General features: G+C 45.4%; 2 protein-coding genes across 3 annotated transcripts in view; both read right to left on the reverse strand.

Annotated features, from left to right (window-relative positions):
- The window catches only part of CEMIP (cell migration inducing hyaluronidase 1), a 166,420-nt gene that overhangs the window by 131,427 nt on the left and 10,673 nt on the right, over positions 1-24,320 (reverse strand). The window lies entirely within an intron of this gene.
- The window catches only part of LOC128401389 (cell surface hyaluronidase-like), a 77,556-nt gene that overhangs the window by 43,034 nt on the left and 10,202 nt on the right, over positions 1-24,320 (reverse strand). The window contains exons 5-15 of the mRNA XM_053364361.1: positions 23,604-23,773; positions 23,070-23,279; positions 20,662-20,867; positions 18,452-18,521; positions 17,667-17,795; positions 16,349-16,434; positions 14,524-14,655; positions 13,289-13,324; positions 11,415-11,567; positions 9,082-9,259; positions 6,211-6,426 (exon numbers count right to left, since the gene is read on the reverse strand). Coding sequence (XP_053220336.1) covers positions 6,211-6,426; positions 9,082-9,259; positions 11,415-11,567; positions 13,289-13,324; positions 14,524-14,655; positions 16,349-16,434; positions 17,667-17,795; positions 18,452-18,521; positions 20,662-20,867; positions 23,070-23,279; positions 23,604-23,773 — 1,586 coding nt within the window. The remainder of the gene's footprint in view (positions 1-6,210; positions 6,427-9,081; positions 9,260-11,414; positions 11,568-13,288; positions 13,325-14,523; positions 14,656-16,348; positions 16,435-17,666; positions 17,796-18,451; positions 18,522-20,661; positions 20,868-23,069; positions 23,280-23,603; positions 23,774-24,320) is intronic.

Consider the following 24,320-nt stretch of genomic DNA (forward strand, 5'->3'; position numbering starts at 1 on the left):
ATCCTGAATTAGCCACTACACTACATATGACGACATAAAGGTCTGAGCAAGTTCACACTGGGAGAGACGTTCCATAAGATATTTATCCCCAATATATGCTAACAAACGGCATTTATGGTAGTTCTGCATTACATGCTATGCTTCACACGAGAGAAAGAGACTAGCAATTGCTGTTTCTCTGACAAGGATGCAGTGAGTGTTACAAAAAGAGAGGGGGGGGGAGAAAGAGAGAGGGGGAAGCTTTGCGGTTAGTTAGAAATATTTCTAGACTGACTGCACTTCTAACTGCAGCCAACGCATGCACAATTTCAAGGATTATAATCAAGACCATTTCTCACTTTCCTATAGCTAAGCAGTCAACATCGAGTCCTGCATATTCATTCTTTTACTATGCAGTTTGGAATGACTGACAAGTCCTTTCTTGTAATGCAACTATGATTAAGAAATGGTAGCATGCAGGTGAATGCAAAGATAACCTGACTGCAGGCTGGTGACCAATGACACCCCCCCAAAAAAATACCTGGTTTAAAAATGTAGGGTTGTATTCAGCTAAAGTTTACTTAGAGTAGGCCTACAGAATTTTATTGACCTGCACATTTTCTGGCCTTCTGCCAACGCTTTTAATATAGGACTACTAGATGACAACAGGGAGATTTCTTATTGATGGAGGACGGTTGGGGGTGGGGGTGGGAGAGGTTATCCCACCTTTTTGGCCCAAAGATTCTGAATGAAACTCACACTATAAGCTAACACAACCAACAAGATATAGCTAATGATTGGTAACGGTGAAATAAAATAGGAAAAGAAACAAAACACCACAAAATAGGGCAGGAATATAAAATAATGCTGGTGATAAGGAGAGGCTTTAAAAAGGATTAGACAAATTCTGGTGGATTGTGCGGAACTAGCAGAACTGACCTACAGGATCGGTAACCAGGAGGAAGCAAAGTTCCAAAGAGATTGGAGTAAATTTGTGGATTATGTAAGTAATAACTGTAGAAACGTGAAGACGTTAGCAGGACTGAAATAAATCTTATGACGTGGACTGGATATTATTAAGGAACTGTGGAAAGGGGATTGAAGTAAGAAAACCTGCTGAAGGGAGGGAGGGAAGTCAGTGCTCAGTAGGGCATTGAGAAAGAAAGTGGATAGGTGATTATGGAACATTATTGTATTTTGTTTGTTTATGTGAAATGAAAAACTAAGAAAAAGCATATTTTAAAAAATAAATAAAAAAGATTAGGCTAGCCTTGATAGCTATGCTCTGCCTCCATGGCTTCTGAATACCAGTTGCTAGAAACCACAGGAGGGGAGAAGGCTCTTGTGCTTGAATGTGACCTGATCCAGCAGGCTCTTCTTATGTTTATCGTATGTTATTCATAGTGTACAGCAGTGGTTTTCAACCAGTGTGCCGTGGCACCCTGGGGTGCCTTGAATGGTGGTCAGAGGCGCTGTGGGCAACAATGGTCTCTGTCCTTCTTTCCTTCCTTCCTTCCTCCTCTGCCCTCTCATGTCTCTGCCTCCCAAAGGCTTGTGCAGCTGTTTATTGCAGCAGCCTTGGCTATAAGCTCCGCAGGTGAATGGTGCCTCTGGGAAGCACTTCTCTTTGGGGAGTGGGGAGTGGGTGAGCAGCTCAGAGACCAGGGGTGGCAGCAGCAGCTGCCCAAAGGAAGAAGAAGAAGAAGAGGAGGAGGACGAGTTTGGACTTGATATCCCGCCTTTCACTCCCCTCAAGGAGTCTCAAAGCAGCTAACAATCTTCTTTCCCTTCCTTCCTCCACAACAAACACTCTGTGAGGTGAGTGGAGCTGAGAGACTTCAGAGAAGTGTGACTAGCCCAAGGTCACCCAGCAGCTGCATGTGGAGGAGCAGAGACGCGAACCCGGTTCACCAGATTACGAGTCTACCGCTCTTAACCACTACACCACCCTGGCTCTCTAGGATTCCCAAGGAGAGGAGAGGAGGCTGAGGGAACCCTCCACAAGGGAGGGTGTTCAAAAAAGGGTGAGAGGCTGCCAGCTCTGCAGGCAAGGGAGACATAACTGGGCTCCTGAGCCCCACAGGGGTGCCGCAGAAAGAATGTGGTTGGTCAAGGGAGCCGCGGACTCAAAAAGGTTGAAAACCTCCCTCCCCCTCCATCCTTAATACATGTGCACACAGAACATACATGTACGTTTGGACCAAACTCAAGAATCAGCATAAAAATGATCATAACACACATTTACTAAAAGGCAATTTCACCTGTCTGTACCGCCAAATGAATACAGGGTCTTGTCTCCTGAATCCAAAAACAGGAGGGGAAAGAAAAGCAGATTTGGTCATGGAGTTTCCAAAGATCAAAGTGAAGCAAAGGGTTTCACAGTCCTCCGTGATTGGAACTAGTCCTTTTTATGCCTTTCAGAGCAAAAATTCAGAGCGTGCACACAACACCAGTCTGTCTAAGCAAGACGGATGCTGCCTTTAGCTCCTGAAAGTTGATGGCATTTTGAAAGCTAAAATTTGTGCTCCGTTTCAAAGCAAATACCTCTCCCTGCGCTCGTGCCAAATTCTTATGCCTTCCCTTCAGTCCAGGCAAGTCCTGAACTAAATTCCCCACAGCTTACACGCTGATTGGATGGGAAACTCTAGTAAAGAAGGGACAGGTCCCAGAGAAAATGACTGTTTGTTCTTGCCTTACACAGCCAAGGAAAGTTCTTAGGACGGAAAAAGGGTCTCACTGCATGGAGTGCCATAATGCGCTTATAAAAATAGACCAGAAAAAGAAGAGCGAGAAAGAAAAAAAAGGGGGGAGAGCTTATCTTGTTTACAGTTCAGAATTTTTATGCAGCACCAAGTAGCTAGATGCAGAGTCATTACCCATGTGAAGGGTGGAGCTGTGGCTCACTGGTATGGAACATGTTTTGCACACAGAAGGAACTGGGCTCAAGCCTAGGCATACCCCAGTAAGGATGGGCGGATATGTCAATTTCAGTTTCTCATTTTTTACAATCATAAGTTCATTTCTCCACATTTCCACATTGGTTTGCAATTTTCAGTTCATGAAAATTCATCAGCATTTTTGTGCGAATGGCTTCCAAAACTGATGTTTTTTATGCAGTTTGACGTGGTGTACATATTTATGAAAAGCTATTTCTCCAAATATTATGCATTTTTGAACGTTATTCTTCCTAATATATGCATTCTTTTGCACACTTTATCCTAGTGTATAGGGTTGGTTTTTGTGTGTGTGTGTGTGTTTGTATGCATTATTTGGCTTGAAAACTGCATTGCAACGTCCACAGAGGTGTGCATTTCAAATGATGGGTTTGTTCTGATTTACGTATTGTTTTGAAAAGTGCAACTTCTTTTTAAATGTCACCTGAATCAAATTTCCCCCACATTCCTATCCTCAGGTTGGGATGGGAATTGCCAAAATGCAGCACTCAACCTAGCCTTTTCATGCCTGAGATGTATATTTTCAGGACCCACTCTGTTTTTTTCTAATTGCATTTTAATATTATTTTTTTTTAAAAAAACTTCTTAATATTGCATTTTAAATATTTGTAACCCACCCTGGGATCTTAGTAGAGTGAAGGAGGCAATACATTAAAATATCATCATCATCATCCCTGTCCACGAGATTGCTACTCATCAGTGTAAATACGGGGACAAGCTTGCACATAACAGGTTTCCAACATAGACATCAAACTCTGTGTGTCCCTTATGTACAGTGCCACATATATTCAATGCTGATGTCTGTTTCACCATGTTGGATACCATGGGAACCAATTCCTAGGGGCCAAGGTCCCTTCGGCCCCCAAATAACATGTTTGAGGGGGCTGGGCCACAGCAAAGTTGTTGGGCATTGCCATTCAAGCGGTATTTGTGCACCATGTCTTGTGATCAATTATGTGGGGTGGGGGTTACCTGCCCCCCCATATTTTACACAGCAAGCAGTCCCGATGGATTCTTTTGCCAGGTACACAGGGCAAAATAAACACAGAGGATGGGATACAAGAAGCATCCAAAATCAGAGCCTATCCACACTTTACATTTAGTGCAGCACTGTAATTCTTTAAACAGTCATGGATTCTGCCACAGAATCTTGGGAACTGTAGTTTGTTAAGGCTGCTTGGAGAAGACCCCTATTCCCCTCACAGAGCTACAATTCCCCAAGTGGTTTAACCTTCAACCCCTCTTCTTAGGAAATGGTTTCAAATGGTAATTAAGATGCATAGTGGCAGCTCTTACATTGCTCCTGGCAGATTCATGAAAGCTGGGGTGGGGGTTGGGGACAGAAAATGGGTCTGGGTCTGGCTCCTTTGCAGTAGATCATTAAAGGCTTCTGGCTCGCAACTGTCTACCAACAACAATTAAATGCTTCCCCCCTACCCCTGAATTAGGTTGCTCAAAGGGATTGCTACTCAAGCAAAATTGGATACATGGGTCACAGACTTCTTCGTCTCCTTCTCATGCACAACTGTGGTTCAAATTATTTCTTAAAAGAATAAATAATAAGAGTGGAGAAGTCCAAATGTCAATGAAATTGCAGAACATAGAGAGGGGAGAGTTAACTCTTCCCTCCCCAGCTGTGGTTCTAGAAAAAAACAAACCCTGGCGGTGCAACTAGTGTTAGAAAGCTCCCATTTAGCACCCATGAGAGTTTTCTTCTTCTTCTTTCATATATATTCATTTAATCTGGGGTGAGGACACCTGTGGTCCTCCAGATGTTATTGGACTCCATCACTCCTCATCAGCGTGGCTAATCTGGAGGGACACAGGCTCCTCATCCCTAATGTCAGGCTTCCTCAAGCTCGGCCCTCCAGATGTTTTTGTCCTACAACTCCCATGATCCCTAGCTAGCAGGGCCAGTGGGCAGGGATGATGGGAATTGTAGTCTCAAAACATCTGGAGGGCCGAGTTTGAGGAAGCCTGCCTAATGTATTGTAACCTGCAGCTTGACCCTTAATCATGCATTGACTATGTTCCCAATTAAAATGGTTCAGCCATGGCAGGTAAAATGTAAAAAAAGAAACTACTTTAATCCAAAAATGAAACTACATAGACGAAGATGTAGGGTGGCCTCAGGCCAATGAGGATGGCCAGAACATACATACATATACATATATATATATATATATATATATATATATATATCTCAGCTAAATTGACTTTTGGGGACAATAAACTATTCCTATTGACAGATTATCCCAGCACTGCATGCCAAGGGGAAAACTGCCCTGTAAATTATTCAGGGAAGGATATTAAGCAGATGCTAGCTGGATCTACAGCCCAATGTCATGTTTTAAATTCCCTCGTGCAGCCAGGAATTCTCCTTGCTAATGAGAAAGTCCTGGAGAATGTTAATCATATATCTGAGGCTCTGAGAGACAACACACAACAACAACAACTCTCCCCCGCCCTGTTTTTGGCAGCTTTCGACACTCCTGCTTTCCAAACGCTCTTCTAATGCTAACCAGCAGAGCCATGCAAAAATGTGTAAGAAGTGAAGAATTGAGAAAAGGAAAAGTTGGACAGGGCTGTAGGCAGATATATTCATTTTCTCTCTGTTCTTCATTCTCTCTTCATCCGTCCATCACCCATTTTCTCTCACACATCTCCACAGAGGCCCCTCTCTTGCCAGCTAGCTTTTCTCTCTGGGACTCCCCAGCCTCTGTTCATGCCAGCCTCTCTCCATTTCCTTCCTTCCTTCCTTCCTTCCTTCCTTCCTTCCTTCCTTCCTTCCTTCATCCCTTCAGCAACACCAAAGCTTCCTTCTATCATCCCACTGAGAACATCTCTGCATAAGCATCAATGATCCAGCCTTAAGGTAAAGGTAAAGGGACCCCTGACCATTAGGTCCAGTCGTGGCCGACTCTGGGGTTGTGGCGCTCATCTCGCTTTATTGGCCGAGGGAGCCGGCATACAGCTTTTGGGTCATGTGGCCAGCAGGACTAAGCCAGCATGGCGAACCAGAGCAACACACGGAAACGCCGTTTACCTTCCCGCCGGAGCAGTACCTATTTATCTACTTGCACTTTGATGTGGTTACAAACTGCTAGGTTGGCAGGAGCAGGGACCGAGCAATGGGAGCTCACCCCGTCACGGGGATTCAAACCTCTGACCTTCTGATTAGCAAGTCCTAGGCTCTGTGGTTTAACTCACATTGCCACCCGCGTTCTATCATCCCACTGAGAACATCTCTGCATAAGCATCAATGGTCCAGCCTTACCTGTGCATATTTTCCAGCGCAAATCATTCCGTTCCACCTTGGGACGATAAGGCAGCCCGGGTGACGAATCAGATAGTTGTCTGACCTGCCCACAAAGGTGCCTGGGTAGCCTGTCACTGAACCATCCAAATCATGGAAAATCGAGACCTTATCACCATCATTATTATTGTCTCCAAACCACTGGCCTGGCCTGCCCAAGAACACTCTGAGCCCAACCTTTGGAGAAAGACAGATAAGAACAGAGAGTCATTATTACTGCAGGAACTCTATTGCATTTCAGGCTACTAAAATAGCTATTCAGTGCTTATGTCGCAAGATTTCCATGGTGGGAATGACAGGACCCCCCCCCCCATGAGGGCTCTGTGATTTATCAACTGCATAGCAGGCAGAAAGTTCAACAAGTGTGGCCTTCCCATCACTGTATCTCTGCACTGGAAAGAATGCATCTGATGAATTTCCACCTGCCATGCAGTGGTACCTCGAGTTACAAATGCCTCAGGTTACAAACTCCGCTAACCTGGAAGAGTTACCTCAAGTTGAGAACTCTGCCCCAGGATGAGAACAGAAATCGTGTGCCGGCAGCGCAGCGGCAGCAAGAGGCCCCGTTAGCGAAAGCACACCTCTAGTTAAGAACAGTTTCAGGTTAAGAACGGACCTCCAGAACGAATTAAGTTTGTAACCAGAGGTACCACTGTATAGCTCTTAAAGCAGGTTAGGGGGACCAGGGAGCCCGGATGTTGATGGACTTCAGTATTGGTCACCCCCAGCCAGCGTGGCCAATTCTTAGGGGTGGTGGGGGTTGTGATCAAGCAACATTCAAAGGGCCACTCATTCCCCAATGCTATTTTAAAAGACAAAGAAGTTATGTAACGGACAAAACATGGCAGTCTTGCACTGTTTGCTTGACAGTTTCCCACTTTAGGGTACCAAGGAGCTCCAAAAGACACAATAGGATATCCGATTTGATCCTCGCAACCACCATGCAAGCCGATTTAAGCTGAGAAAGCACCAACTTGGCCAAAGGCTACCCAGTGAGCTTTGCAGCAAAGGAGAAACTTGAACCCGGGTATCTGTAGCCCAAGCCCTGTTGGATGAGGAGTTTATGCCCATCTAGATGCTGTTAGACTCTAACTCCCATCAGCGCTAGCCAGTATGGCCAATAATCACGGGATAATGGGAGTTGTAGACCAACAACATCCCGAAAACCACAAGTTCTCCATCCCTAGTCTTGCCTGGCAGTGACTCTTCCCAGTTCCAGACAGGGTTCCTCACACATCTTTGTTGGAAAAGCTGTGGATGCTAAAACCCTCTGCTGTATCTACAGAACCCTGCATCTACATTGCTTCTTCTATACCCTGTGCTTCTATGCCCCCACCATAAAATGAAGCTGAGCAAGGAAACGCAAAACATGATTCCACCCCAACACATTCAGTTTCTCCAGATGTCTAGAGGAGAGCATGAGGAAGAGTGAGCCATCCTTGTGGTGAAGGGAAGTTCTGGTCCAAGTCAACTCAAGCAACGTTTGTGATCTTCAAGAAGCGGCCTGCAAGAGTAGAGCCTCTTGCACTTGCTCTGCACAGCTATCAAGCTCCATGTGGTTGCGGGAGGGCGCAACCGAATGAATTCCTCACCCTCCGTCTGACCTTCAACGGGCAACGTTTAAACAAGTTGCAAAGTGTGTGATTCACTGAAAGGCAGGAGGCCAAAAGAACTTCCCTTCACCACAAGGATGCAAGCAGCAGACACACCTAAATTTTGCACACAAAAATTAGGAACCCTAATAATCAGTGCTGACCATGCACTAGGAACATTAGTCAGGCACCTAAATGCTATGCAGGAATCTTACAACAAGTCAAACCAGTGGTTCCTCTAGCTCAGTGTTGTCCTCACCAATGTTCCTCAACTGTGGATGTTGCATGACAACTTATATCATGCCTGACCACTGGGCTAAGTTGTCTGGGAATGACGGGAGTTGTAGTCCAACATAATCCAGGGAACCTCTGCCTGACAATGTACTCTGGACAACCCAGGTGCCAGAAAGACCACCTCTGCCCTACACACCTGCCTGGAATTCAAAATCTATGGATGCCCTCATGATGCCACAGTCCTCTGAGAATATGGTATATGGCAACTCCCAAGAGAGCATTCTTAATAGTAGCACCCCAATTCTGGAATGGCATTCCCTCTCAGGTGCGGTTCTGAGTTTTGATGCAACACTAATGGAGTTTTGGCGCAAACTAAAAATGTGCATTTGGCCAGAGCCATGCCCCCTCACCTGACTGATGTACTAATGTAGTTAATAAAGTGCTTGATCTGACGGTGATTTGTACTTAAACCAAATATTGATTTATTGTACTTTAATGTTCCTCACATTGTGTTAACCACGATGAGCGAGCTATAAATAATTTTAATCATTCTGGTATATGTATTTGATTATCAGTTGCAGCATTTGATGTTTTGTGATGTGCGTTCGCCTCCTTATTGGGCGGACGGCTTTGCAGGCCTCCCTTGTGAACTGGCTTATCACAGGCCGGATCGATTTCCTGCCGCCAAATGGGCCAATGGCTGCAGGAATTAGTGGGCATTCCCCTGGGTTCAGAACCAAAAGACCAATTGTGGCCCTTGGCACCACGCCCAGGGGAAGTTTAAATGACTGGACTGTGGGGTCTTTCAGCCTTTCTCTCGCTAGGCCGATTTGACTGTTAAAAATAGATGGCAAACGGCTCAGAGATTCCTTTGGAAGTGAGAAGAAGCCCCATAAATTGTTTAAATAAATAAAATGCACACAGGAGAATCAAGCAGAGGCACATTCCCTATTGCCAAACCCACACAAAAAGAAGATGGGCCCAGTTAACATCTCCCCTGACTTACGCTTCTCTCCATCCTGACCAGCGAGGCATTGTTCTGAGGACTTATCTGCCAGGCGTTCTTCATGAAAAAGCCAATGGCGCTCGAGTGCCTGTCCACAGTAGGGGTAAACTTTCTAAAAGTGCATTTCGTCAGCCGGACAGGACCGTCGTATATCTGGAAGCCACGGATCGGAAACGTCCTATGAAAGTTACAAAAATGAAAGGTGGTTCAGCATTCTGAAATGCCCTTTTTAAGCACACACAACCTCATTTGCACGTCAGCCAAACCGTGGCTTAGACTGCACTGAGCTAAGCTATGGTTTGTCTTAACATGCTATTCAAACCCAGGCTCGTGGTTTAGATTTCTCCAAACCAAAAGTTGGAACCAAGATTTGTCTTATGGTTTAAAACTTCTGCTTTGTTTGGAAAGAGGGTCCCAATGACATACCAAGTCAAACCATGGTTTAGCTCAGCACAGAACCAAGATGTCTGAGGAGGATCAGAGCAGCAGTGATCTCCTTCCCTAAGAGCCTACAAGTTTCCTCATTTGCACCAAGCTGTGGTCTGCCTTAGTGTTACGGGCAAACCGGTCCAGTATAATACGCTTCGGCAATGCTCTCAAAACTCTGTTTTCTACATTTCCTTCTTGTTTCTACTCAGCGATTGTGCATCTGTTCACAGCTTTGTTTATTAGCTTGTTATTCTTGCTTTCAGTTCAGTTTGACTTTTACAACTCTTCCCTCCCTTGTTCTGCTCCATTAGCACATACACACGTACACATCTTGGAGATCCTCTCTCCTTCTCTTTTGGCAAGTTCCCGCCTTCCTCGTTCTGCTTCCTGAATACATGCCAACTTAATTCCCCCAACTACAGTTAGCGTATTGTACAAATTTTATCTATGACTATCTATCTTTCTTTTCCATGACAAAAGACTATTGCAATTTATTGAGCCATGGTCCTCTGCAGCTTTTCACACCCTATCAACCCAGACACCCCCACCACTCAAATGCGCCCCATCTGCACTGGGAACTGTGGTTTGTTAAGGGTGCTGTGAGTTGCTCAGAGTCCACTGTTCTGCTCCCATAGTAGTTTCATCAATCCCTCTTCACAGGGAACTCTGGGAATTGTAGTTTAGGGAGGGGGAGAGAGGTCTCCTAACAACTCTCAACACCCTTAACAAACTACATCTCCCAGAATTCTTCAGGGGAAGCCATGACTACTTGAAGCGGCATCACAGCACTTTAAATCTATAACTCTTGTTGCAGAGTCCCACTTGTTGAACTCTAAGCTCCAATGTCCACATGCGGCACAGTTGGAGGGCTAAACTGTTTAGAGGACAATCCATCTATAATCTTTCCCCAATTCTGACTAATTCAAATATTCTCACAAGACCATACCCCCTCAGATCTGAAAGAGAAAGTCAAATATCTTAAAGCACCCCATGTTAAAACTAATTGCCTCAGAGAAGATGACCAGTGAGACAGGGTCTCTTTCCTCCCCGGAGGTGTTCTGTTCTGGTATGGGACACAATTTTTACATGACAATGTTTTTAAACAAACATCTCTTCACACAAGAAACTGAGGTGATAGAATCTTGAGAGAAAACAGTAGCAGGTAAGTCAATGAATGTTCCAACTACCTTTTGGTCTGGCACCTCTGCCTGACAATGTACTCTGGACAACCCAGGTGCCAGAAAAAAACCCCTTTCCCTTATACACCTGCCTGGAATTCAAAGATCTATGGATGCCCTCATGATGCCACAGTCCTCTGAGAATATGGTACATGGCAACTCACGAGAGAGCATTCTCAATAGTAGCACCCCAATTCGGGAATCCCCTTCCCTCTCAGATGCAGTTCTGAGTTTTGGCGCAAACTAAAAATGTGCATTTGGCCAGAGCCATGCCCCCTCACCTGGCTGGTGTACTAATGTAGTTAATAAACCAAATATTGCTTTATTGTACTTTAATGTTCCTCACACTGTGTTAACCACTCCCTGGAAGGCCCTTTCCATCTGGCCCAGGGGGTGGGGCCCAGGGTTACCCTGCCCTTCTTCAGTGTTTTAAATTTTGGTTTATGGTTTGTTTGTTTTTGCAAAGTAGATGCTCTACCCCTAAGCTACAGCATCCCTTGATTCCCACTACCCCACTGCCAGATGTTTCTCCAACCTCCACCAATAGGAATGGTGCAGGTGTTGCAGCCCCCAGGGCCACCACCCACCAACAGTCTCCTCATCATTATAATCATTATAATTTTAGAAAGTATCCACGATGCATTAGTCCCTTTTCTGGAAAAACTTATGTACCAAATCACATGCCAATTCACCTCCAAAGGAAGACACGATCCGTGAATAACCTACTTGTTTCGGGGCAGTGTCCTATATTCTCCGCCAGCTCCTTTCCCCCAGTAGCTGTTTTGTCCTCCCTGGGAGCCAACATTGTTGCTCTCGCCAACAAAGATGGAACGAGTCACTTCTAGGCTGCAGCCTTCGTCGATGGGGAAAGTTCCATCGCTATAATTAGATGAACACGGACAAAGAAACACAAAAATCAGATGGCAAGTATTAGCGCAGCCCAAAAATATTCTGCCAGCACAGGTGTAGCTGTCTTGAAAATAGGTAACAGGAAAGGGACAACCTAAATTGGGGTTTCCCAAACTTGGATGTCCAGCTCTCCCCCCAGACTACAATTCCCATCATCCCTGACCACTGGTCTTGCCAGCTAAGGATGATGGGAGCTGTAGTCCAAAACCAAGTCCAAGTTTGGGAAACACTGAGCGAAATGATCCAAGACCCTGAAAAACCTTCTCTCTTGAAAAAAAGCTAAATCATTTAGGGGAAGGGGTGTACAGTGGTACCTCAGGTTAAGTACTTAATTCGTTCCGGAGGTCTGTTCTTAACCTGAAACTGTTCTTAACCTGAAGCACCACTTTAGCTAATGGGGCCTCCTGCTGCTGCCGCACCGCCGCCGCACGATTTCTGTTCTTATCCTGAAGCAAAGTTCTTAACCTGAAGCACTATTTCCAGGTTAGCGGAGTGTGTAACCTGAAGCATATGTAACCTGAAGCGTATGTAAACTGAGGTACCACTGTAGTTCGGTAGCAGAGCATCTGTTTCGTATCCTGAAGGATCCTGGTTCAATCTCCCAGTATCTCCATGTAGGGCTAGGAAAATCTCCTGCCTGACACACCAGAGAGCCACTGTCAGTCAGTGTAGGCAATACTGAGCTGGGTAGAACAATGGTCTCAACTAGTATGAAGCAGCTTACAGTGGTACCTCGGGTTACATACGCTTCAGGTTACATACGCTTCAGGTTACAGACTCTGCAAACCCAGAAATAGTACCTCGGGTTAAGTACTTTGCTTCAGGATGAGAACAGAAATCATGCTCCAGCGGCGCAGCAGCAGCAGCAGGAGGCCCCATTAGCTAAAGTGGTGCTTCAGGTTGAGAACAGTTTCAGGTTAAGAACGGACCTCTGGAACGGATTAAGTACTTAACCCGAGGTACCACTGTATATGCTTTTTTATTTGCAGGGATACAGAAAACTGCCTTAAACCAGCTCAGAGTTGTCTTGCATCTAGCCCAGTATCATCAACCACAGAGCAGGAGGAATCTGTGGCCCGTCCAGATATTGCTCCATGCCTCTCCCATCACTGCTGACCACTGGCTGCGCCACCTGCATCTGACAGGAGTTGGAATCCCAAAACATCTGCAGAGCCACAAGTTTCCCATCCATGGCTTACTCCAACCAGTAGCAACACTCCAGTGTCTCAAGGCAGCCAGAGAGAGGGGTCATTAGCATCAGCTTAGAGAAAAGAGACTTACAAAAGGTAGCAGCTGATAAAAAGAAGTTTTTCCCCCCTCTGTGAAATGGTGGGGCATCCAATGAAACTAAAAGGAAATAAATTCTGGGCTGACCAAGAGATTTGTTTGCTCGGTGTGTAATATATGAAGGGGTTTGTTTGTTTTGAAAAGTCTACACAGTTCACTTAGGGTAGATCCATCAATGGCTATTAGCTATGGAAAGATACAGGCAGAACCTCTGGTCCTCCAGATGTTGGAGGACTCCCATCAATCCACACCAGCATGGCCAGTTGATGGGGCTGATGGGAGCTGTGGTCCACAACATCTGAAGAGCCACAGCCCCCCCCTTGCAGTAAGAGACCCTCTACCACCTATTACTAGACAGCACTGGTTCATTACAAATATGCCTCTATTAAGAAAGGACAACTTACCTGGCTAAAGTGAGTCCGATCCCATTGTCTGCAAAGCTAGGAAGTGGAGAAAACATACTGAAAAGGTAAGTTCGAGGGAATGCAAAATGCTGCTTTCTCCCCCCCCTCCCCCCCCACAAAAAAAACCCTTACAGAGTCATTTATTTATTTACAGGTTCATAGAACACCCTTCAGGGCACAATCGTCTCCACAGCAGTGCACAAGCTATTGAAAACGCAAAACGACATCCTTCATTTTATTTATTTGACAAATTTCATATACCGCTAGATTGTCACAAAACCCATAATTGGTTTACAAGAAATATTAAAATTATCAATAAAACCAGTTAAAAACAGGCACAGTGGTACTCTGGTTGTCGAACAGCTTAGCTGTCGAACAAATTGGCTCCTGAACGCTGCAAACCCAGAACTGAGTGTTCCGGTTTGCGAATGTTTTTTGGAAGCCAAATATCCGATGCGGCTTCCATTTGAGTGCAGGAAGCTCCTGCAGCCAATCAGAAGCTGCAGCTTGGTTTTCGAACGGTTTCAGGAGTCGAACGGACTCCCAGAATGGATTAAATTTGACAACCAAGGTGCCACTGTAAAAATATTTTTAAAATAATTAAATTTAGCAATAAAAAAAGACTAAAATGCATCATAAAATCCAAGTGTCTGGATAAAGGTAAAGGTAAAGGGACCCCTGACCATTAGGTCCAGTCGTGACCGACTCTGGGGTTGCGGCTCTCATCTCGCTTTATTGGCCGAGGGAGCCGGCATAAAAGCTTCCGGGTCATGTGGCCAGGATGACTAAGCCGCTTCTGGGGAACCAGAGCAGCGCAAAGAAACGCCGTTTACCTTCCCGCCTGAGCGGTACCTGTTTATCTACTTGCACTTTGACATGCTTTCGAACTGCTAGGTTGGCAGCAGCAGGGACCGAGCTCACTCCATCGTGGGGATTCGAACCGCCAACCTTCTGATCGGCAAGTCCTAGGCTCTGTGGTTTAACCCACAGCACCACCCGCGTCCCTTAGTGTCTGAATAGGCTTGCTTAAATAAAAATATTTTAAACAGGTGCCGAAAAGAGTGCAGCAAAATTGATCTAATTTCAGAGTGTAGGAAAAAGATCAATTAGTCACAACTGCGGGATGAGGATTGCAGGGACCAGGTAACAGTGCCAGTTTTACAGATCGAAGTGGCCGAGTAACTTAATTTTAATGCGGCGGAAAGTAACAAGCCTGGTGTTCTGAAGACACCTACCCACAGTTGCGGAAGACAATGTCTCCTCCCCGAGCCCAGGCGCCATGGTCGTTATTTTTGAAAGCAACAAGGCCATCAATGACAGCGGGAACCCTTGGCTTCGCAGGGTCGGCATCTTGATGCGGACGGAATCTAGGGCAAAGAATCGAGTCAGTTCACCAAGAGCCCAGAAGAATGGGAAATCAGAGACATGAGGGGGAAGCATCAATCAAAAACCACCATCCATGCTCCCAAAATACTTGAACTGAAACAAAGCTCCAGTCTTCCAGCAATTTTGGCCACATAAAAACGTACGTTGGAACGCGTTCAACAATGCAAACTGAGCTTATGTTACTGCATATGGTACTTGCATGGCTAAAAATAGCAAGTGTTGGAATAGTACAGTAGAAAGAAACCTCTGGGCTATACGCCCCGAGGGATTGAGATAGTTCATCGTTTTGGAAGTGGTCCCAGAAACCCCTTCACGTAACTTAGCTTCCCAACTCTTCTCTCTTCCCTGATCCCAGACCAAACGCCAAGTATCTGAGATTCTCCAAATGCTCCAAAGCCTGGGCTACTTCAGACATGCATATTGTTGTTTTGACAATTTACACACCCCTTAATTATATTCAACCCTGAGTAAAAAAAACCAAAACTCAATGCGGAGAAAATAAAAGTCAGTTAAAATTATAAAATCAAAATTCAGCAAAAAATGCCTGTTGGAATTTTTTATTTTTTAAAAAAAGTTTTCAGTAGACAACGAGAGATGAGGGTCTATATGCTTAATGAAGGGAGTTTCATTAAATGGAGCCCAAATACAGATTGCCTGGTTACTTGTGATCCCCCATAGCTTATGACTCTACACCCTCAAGTCCTCCATGATCAGCCAAAGATATAAGGAATTTCGCAGTCCCTGGGGCATGCTGGGCCCAAGTTGTTAAGGGCCTTGCAAATTAATACAAGAACCTTGCACCTGGCATGGCAGCATGCAGGGAGCCAGTACATGTTTTCGAGCATCAAAGTTATGTGCTGGCTACAGCCTATCCCCACCAAAAGCCTAGCCACGGCATTTTGCGCAGCGCCTCACCTGCCTCTGTGAGCTGATGCCACTGCAAAGCATTGTGTGTGGATGGTTGCGTAAAATCTATCCGCAGAATTGGCTTAGGCCATGTTCACAAAGTACATTTCAAGGACTACGATACCACTTTAAACAGTTATGGCTTCCCCCAGAGAATTATGGGAGCTGTAGTTTGTTAAGGGTGCTGAGAGTTGCTAGGAGACCTCTGTTCCCCTTCCCAGAGTTCCCTGGGAAGAGGGACTGATTGTTAAACCAATCCAATAGGAGCAGTGTTTATTGTCATGGGGGGGAGGGTCTTAGAAGCAGATTCAGCCCCACCACAAGGGGATACACACTTCCTTACTGCACACCAGACAGACCATTGCAACACACAAGCCATTTGCGGACAGTTCCTCCCCCCCCCCCGCCCCACCCCATCTGTCTCTATGGAGCTGACACACACCTCAACCAATTTTATCATCACAACAACCCTGTGAGGTAGAAAAGGCAGAGGAAACAGGGATTGTCCCAAATTTGCCCAGTGAGCGTTTTGTGGCTAGAGTGGAAATTTGAATCAAAGCCTCCCCAGGCATAACCTGACACTCTTAACCACAACGCAACACTGGCTTGCACATCCCCTCAGATTTCAGACATTTTGCTAGTTAGTAGACGTGAGTGCCCACCCCAAAACGCGAAGACAGAAGCACCGCACAGACTGGAAATCCCCCTAAAGCAATAAAATTAAACTCAACGCACCGCAAAGGGCAGCATGACATTTTGTTTACACACCTGGCGTTATCCACTGTCAGATATTCTCGAGGATTTTCAGCACTGGCTTTCGTCGTCTTGACTCCTTTCCCAATAAACAAGCCAGCCTGGAAAATTATTTTATACACACTCACACAAACGTTCACCATCTGAGTTCAATTATTTTTGAACAAGCAAAGGGTACCATACTTGGTAAGGTCTGGAGCGTTTTGCTAAGGGAGCGGAGATATAAAACATAGAAACGTATTGGCACAAAAAACAATGGGCATGCTAGAACCTGTGACCCTCCAAATGTTGTTGAACTCCAACTCCCATCATCCTTGACTGCTGCTCATGCTGACTGGGGCTGATGGGAGTTGGAGTCCCATTAACATTCTGACAGTCCCAGAAGCTTAAGTGTTTACTTAGAAAACCTTTCATACTTCTGCACATCTAGGGAGTAGGGATAAATGAATTTCTCAATCTTTGGTCGACCTCATTTTTCATTTATCTTAAATTCAGGCCTCCACATTTCTGCAGCAATTTGTGATTTTTAATTAAAAAGAAAATCCTTACTAAAGTTCTCCAACGTTTCAATTCCACAATTTTGTTTGGCGTTTGAACAAATCTGCAAGCCATTTCCCCTAATACAGAGCATTTTTTAATATTAGCTTCACCAATATACGCAGAATTATGCATGTTCTGGTACTGTATGTGCATTTTTGTACACACAGCTTGGCTGTAAAAAACACACTGCAAGATTTAGAAAAGTGAAAATTACGAAGGCTGGCTGTGTTCCAGTTCACCCACTATTTCAGAAAATCCAATAGGGATGAGGGTAGAGCAGGAATAAAACTGCCTCTGAGCCTACCGCTGACTGCTCAAGCCCTACAGCACAGATGGAAAAACCAGTGGACCTCTAGATGTTGCTGGACTACAGTTCGCATAAACCCTAGCAGGCATGGCCAATGGGCAGAGATGATGGGAGCTGTAGTCCAAAGCAACATCTGAGAGGATCCTTTAAAAAAGGCAGGGAATGAAGAAGGGAAGACAGTTGACCCAAGGAAAAGAGAGGCAGTAGCACCAGCTATACCAGGCTTTGGGTCTCCAGCTGTTTTGGGACTACAATTCCCATCATCCCTGACCGCTGGTCCTGCTAGCTAAGGATGATGGGAGTTGTAGTCCAAAAACAGCCAGAGACCCAAGTTTGGGAAATTCTGAGCTAGACAAAGATAAAACCCACATCCTCTTGTGACTATGTTCATATCAAGGCACGCGGTCCCTGGAAGGTCGCCCACAATGGAATCTTGGCCTTAGTTCACCATCCTTGCCCTGGTATTTACAGAAATTTGCAACATGCCTTGAAGTTGGAGTGGACTCGGTTGTTGTGAAACGTCCCCAGAGGAGTCAGTTCAGACTGCCCGGCTGGATACTGTCCTTCAGACTGTCCAGTAGGAACCCGGTGGAAGATATACCATATTCCAACGTCCTGGAGAATGGGGGCAGGGAGAAGATGCATAAGAATCTCCAGAGTGAGCAAACGTTACTGAATTAAACTTTGCAGCTAGCTTAAACTGGCAGGGGGCAAGGGCATTATATTACCGTATTTTTCGCTCTATAAGACGCACCAGACCACAAGACGCACCTAGTTTTTGGAGGAGGAAAATAAGAAAAAATATATTCTGAATCTCAGAAGCCAGAACAACAAGAGGGATCGCTGCGCAGTGAAAGCAGCAATCCCTCTTGCTGGTTCTGGCTTCTGGGATAGCTGCGCAGCTTGCATTCGCTCCATAAGACACACACACATTTCCCCTTACTTTTTAGGAGGGAAAAAGTGAGTCTTATAGAGCAAAAAATACGGTATATTCATGACAATGGGCTGTATCCAATATAAGTCCTACGCAGAGTAGACCCATTGAAAATAGACCTAAGTTAGCCATATCCATTACTTTCAATGAGTCTATTATGCGTACTGGATACGACCCCATATGTCTGGCAACAAGCCTGTGAGAAGCTCTCAGAACCCTCACAAAAAAACTCACAATACCCAGAATTCCATGGAGGGCAAAAGGGAACCTGTTTAAAGAACAAGATTTAAGATTCAGGGCTGGAGACAAGCAAGCACGCAGCCTTTATCAGTCTTACCTGAGCACCTGCAGCCGCATTCTCTATGAGATTATTATTTGGGTTAGCAATCCAGAAGGAGCTGACAGCCCTGGGGAGAGGGAAACACAGAGATTTATTTTAAGTCACTGAACAGGAAGAAATAAAAAATGTTATAGCACCGCAGTGGCTGGCGCTTGGCCACAATACTGCCATGAATCCTTAAAAGTCTGCAAAGTCCTATAAATGACATTCTTTATGAGAAGTTCAAGGCGTTAAGTGATGTCAGGCAAGTCACAGAATCTCATTACGGACCGAGTTGTAAATTACAGCTAAGAAATCGTTAGCGGAAAAGCTGAGCTCCACAGGAGAAACAGGATTCCCAGAATTCTTTGGGGAAAGTCATGTGCTTCAAATGCAGAGTGTGTACACAGCCTAAGGCAGACCACTGGGTCTACCTAGCTTAGATGTGCTGAGTAGAAGCTGCATTCCAGGGTTTCAGGCATGGAGTCCCTGCTGGCGTCGCTGGGGATTAAACCTGGAACCATCTGCAGATGTTCCTTCAGAACAAGGCTGTTCTAACTGAATCATTAATGCCAGCGGGGGGAAACAAAGAGATTTGCCCCAGAAATTATATGCATTCCCCCAAGAACGGATCCTGATTTCGCCATCACGCCAGCGTGGTGTAGTGGTTAAGAGAGGTTGACTTGTAATCTGGTGAACTGGGTTCGATTCCCTGCTCCTCCACATGCAGCTGCTGGGTGACCTTGGGCCAGTCACACTTCTCTGAAGTCTCTCAGCCCCACTCACCTCACAGAGTGTTTGTTGTGGGGGAGGAAGGGAAAGGAGATTGTTAGCCACTTTGAGACTCCTTCGGGTAGTGATAAAGCAGGATATCAAATCCAAACTCTTCTTCTATTGAGCACTAGCTACCTATGCAGTCTCTAATTATTCAAACTTTCTCATTCCCAGATCACTCTGCTGAATAAAGACATTATCTCAGCTGGCAGAACAGGCTCAAAACCTAGCCGACTGCCCATAACATCTGCGACAACGCAATCTCCTTAGTCATCACCACCAATCTGGTGAGTTTCTCCAGGAAAACTTCTGTAGGAGGAAGAGCACTCGAGAATGCTATCTTATCAAAAGTCCAGATATAGATATATCGTACCAGTATGTCTGCATGACTTCTCCATCCCGGCTGTGCCACTGCCTCCCATGCAGACAGTGTAAAATGCAATCAACGGTTAAACATTAAACTCAAGCGACATGTGTCATTAGAGGAGTGCCAGAAGGTAGACCTTCTGGTTTATAGTAAATCGGCACAGATTCTTGACTCCCAAAGGTCTAACCCTATCAACAACAAAACGACTCTGTCCCTAATTATATTACTGAGATAAAAAGAGTGATTGGGGTTGCCAGGAGCAGAATTATTTTCTGGAAGGGCGCTGAGCTTTGTTCAGTTCTTTCCATTCCATTTTTCCAGTATTAAATTCAATGCTCCCGATCTGCAACTTTTTTTAGTGCATGCATGTTGCCCAGCATATGCCATTTTTGCATACTGGCTCGGCTGGCAGACTTTGAGACTCTTAATCTTAAGGTCGTGGTTCGAGCCTCACAATAGGCAAAAGATTCTTGCACTGCACTCTCCTGGTCCCTTCCAACTCCATGATTCTATTATTTCCTCTGCAAACAATTTTGCAAGCAAACACTGTGAGTGCTGCAAGATCCATGTGGCCCTGCGTCTTGGTGAAAGGGTTCTTGAGGAATCCCCTTACGGACACAGCATTTGCATGCCCCAAAATCCAAACGCTGCCTCTTTATGGGACAGGTGTGTGGATGAAATACAGTGGTACCTCAGGATGTGAAAGGGATCCACTCTGGAGCCCCATTCGCATCCTGAACAGAATGTAAGATGCAACTGTGTGTCTGTGCATGCGTGAGTCGCGTTTGGCCGCTTCCGCGCATGTGCGTGACATTATTTTGACAGTGCGCATGCACAAGCGGTGAAACCCAGAAGTAACGTGCTCCATTACTTCCGGGTCACCGTGGAACACAACCCGAAAATACTTATCCTGAAGCGTATTTATCCCGAGGTATGACTGTAAAACCCTTAAGTGAGCTACCAGGTTGTACAAATCAAGTGCTTGATCCTTTATGCAGCACCTTGTTTATATTAGGAAAAAAACCAGAACTGTTCCATGCATTCTATGGCGACACACAACAATCTCCACAGCTGGAGTTTTACTTACATGCAATCAGTGCTTGGGACAGGAACATATCCTCCATGCACATGATCTCGCATTGCGAGGCACATGGCCTCGTTGCGGTCAGTCGGCAAGATTGTGCCTGCCTTGGTAAGGAGAGCCAGGTTGTGGTGAAACGTGTTCCGCTGCTCTGTCCCGTCCTCCAGGAAAAAACAGTGTCCCAGAGTGTCATAGCCGATGGTATCTTTCACCTAAACAAGCCACCCACATCAAAAGAAGGAGGGACAATTGTTAAAAATAGGCTGCACTCATTGGAGGCGAAGCAACCTGCTCTGGTACCCGGAGCGGCGCTCCTCCCAGGGGGCATGGCGTGCCACCTGCAGCGGGCATAGTGCATGTCCTGGGGGTGTGGCACGCATCCTGGGAGCGTGGCATGCTGCCTGCGCGGTAGGGCGCACCTCCCGGGGGGTTCGCAGTGAGCGGCGCAAGCCCAGGAGGGTGCCGCCGATCGGGGATTGGCATTTTGTTGTCCCCCCTTTGGAACGGCACCAGGAGAGGGCCGCCCCCCCATCCCCCCTCAGAACACCCCTGGCACCCCTGAGCCTGTGTGTGGAGACAGCCAATGTAGTGTTCTACAGATGTTGCACATACACATACACTTATTATTGAATTTTCTGTTTTACAATTTAGAATATTCATTTAAATATTCTTACAGTGTCAATGACCTCCCTTCTTCCATGGTTCATTTTGCCTATCATAAACTAAACCGCTCAGTATTCCGTTATTACATCCACCAAAACTTGTTTATGCTGTTGAATCTCTCTTAATGCTGCCAACGTTTTCAAGTAGACATAATTTCCCCCCATATATTCAATAAACATTTTCCAATCTTCTTTAAACATGAAGGATCCTCATTCAAGAGAAGGGAGTTGTAAAAAAAAAAGATTGATTTATACAGCCTCCTTGAACACCCACAACGATAAGATGCTAAGCATTTCAGCTGGAACAATTCATTGAGCATGGGGCCAAGGAACCCAGAAAAGGTCCTCTTCCTTGGACACACCAGTCTGATTGCTCTCAAAGACAGGAATGGAAAATCTGTATCAAGTCACACGGAAGGAGAAGCATTTGACTTTTGGGGTGTTTTTTTACATTTTAGGTTTAACCCGAAACACACACCTTTAAACATATGGGACTACTTGGATTAAGGTTTTGCTTAGCATTGACTTACAATTCCTCCTGCTACATATTCTTTGACGCTACACACACACACACACACACAATCACACACTTCTGGCTGTGAGCCTGGGTGATACAGTCTGAGAAACATTTTGGCCAGGTTCCTCCTGCCTCATGTTGCATGATAGGTTGAGTGCCAAAACCTAACCATGACTGAACATCATGAAATAGCCATCAACACGCATTGTTGGAGAGCACAAAGGTCATTTATTGTGTTGCAGAGCTATATATAAGTTAGCTATTTGGAGCCATCCCAAATCATCTCATCACTAGAAACTGAGATGGATAGAAAGAACAGACTTAGCCATGCTATTGGCATCCATCTCTGGAGAGAGAGAGACAATGGAGTGTGCCTCTGGGGGTGGTCAAACCGCTGCGTTAGCTAGCAAGCACCAACGTGACCTCCCTGGGGCGCAAGCCTGGGCAGTGTCTATGGAGGACCTGGGCTGCCGAGACAACAAGACCCTTTGGCTTCACCAATGTGGTCCATGTATTATATCATATTTCCAAGACCTTCCAAATATGCGATACAGATTTATCCTTATTTAGACATCTCCATTTATCCTTCTGCATTTTGACCTTCAACTTTCCACACAGAATACATACTGCAACATGCGCCATTTTCAAATACGACATTATATTCTTTTAACACTATTAAATTTCATGTTGTGCAAAGGAGGACTTCAACACAGGGTTGTCCAACAGGTCGATTGCGATCTACCGGTCAATTGCGGGATGCCCCTGGTTGATTGTGGAACCCCGACCCCCTGGCTCCCTAAGAAAAGCCCAACAGTTTCAACTCTGGTCAATACAATGGGTAGATCAATGCCAGTGTTTTTAGTGGGAGTAGATCGCAGTCTCTCGGAAGCTGGACATCCCTGGTCTAGTGGAAACTCATTGGATTGCCCAATCTATCTTACAACAACATTCCCAGCAACCTGTTATGCATTCTCTTGAACAACACTCCAGATGTTTTGGGACCACAACTCCCATCATCCCTAGCTAACAGGACCAGTGGTCAGGGATGATGGGAACTGTAGTCCCAAAGCATCTGGAGGATCAAGTTTGGCCATGCCTGCCCTAGTCCAAAACATTCCACCACTGCAACAAGCGTACTGATAACTGCCATTAACTTAGGGGTACCCAAACCCCTATGCAAATGCAAATGGACATGCGAGTTACTATAATCAGGAAACACGAAAACAGCTGCCTACCCAAAGGCCATTGGCTCCATGGATGGCGACACATCTTGAGAAGCAGTGATGGATGGCCAGATTGTCAAGGTAAGATGGTGGGTTGTAGCCTCCTCTCTCATCTACATCTCCCGTCAGATGGAAATGTACCGGATAGCTGCCTAGGACCTGCTGGCCCATGTTCTTCAACTCCACCCCTGACATGTGGACAGAGGTAAAACCTTTTTGGATCTATTCAGACAAACAAGAACACATAAGGAAAGAGTCCGTGGCAGAAAGAAGAAGCACAAACTGATTATCAGGACCAGCAAGTGGTACAGCATTTGTTGACAGCGAAATGAACAGTAGCCAGAGGTGTGGAGAGCAAGAGGATATTAAGTTTCTACCCTTGTTTTGGAATCTGGAGGTTCCTAAAGTAGATAAAGGACTAGGCCTACAATACTGTATTCATTTTGTTAACCAAGACTTTCAAAGCCTGTCTTTTCAGGGCTGGGAGATTCAGGTCACTAAATATCTGGGCTGGGTTTGGTCAATGTCCACCAAAAACACACTTACTTTAATTTGTCCTCCAAAAGTATCAAAGCTGAAAAACTGGCAGTGGTTTGGTCCGTAACAAGAGTCCTCCATTTCTCCTTGGATAAGTATATTTCGGGTTAAGAGGCCAACCTCTGCCCTCATGTCTACTCCATCCACAATCTCACCCATGTGGAGATAGAGGGGACTTCCTGGCAAAATAATTTTAAGAAGCTTGAAAGGGTCTTCCTCATGCCCTATCCCAACCCACTGAGCCTTGTGAAATATCAGTAGCAATTGAGAGCAGGAAACTGATAAAGGGATAAAGACCATCCCTTAGGGTGGAAGAGTGAGTGAAATTCATTTGAAGGCTACAGTATATTAACTGTGCTTTCTCAAGCCATTACAAGTAGAGCATCTCCGTCGCCCACAGATGGTCCCAGGTTCAATCCTGAGCACCTCCAGATAGGGCTACAAATATCCCAATTTTGAACCCTGGAGAGCCACTGCCAATCTATGTAGACAACACTGAGATACATGGATCAATGGTCTGACTCTGCTTAAAGGAGCTTCCTATGACCCTAGTAAAAGAATCATAGAAGTGTACATTTGGAAGGAACCACAAGGGTCATCCAGTTTGACCCCTGAAATACAGGAATCTTTTGCCCAACGTGGTGCTCAAACTTTTTTTTAAAAAAAAATAATTTTTATTAAATTTTCCATTTTAACAATTCAATCAAATCACATTAAATATTCCAA

This window comes from Podarcis raffonei, chromosome 14, assembly GCF_027172205.1.
Source record: "Podarcis raffonei isolate rPodRaf1 chromosome 14, rPodRaf1.pri, whole genome shotgun sequence".
Lineage (NCBI taxonomy): Eukaryota > Metazoa > Chordata > Lepidosauria > Squamata > Lacertidae > Podarcis > Podarcis raffonei.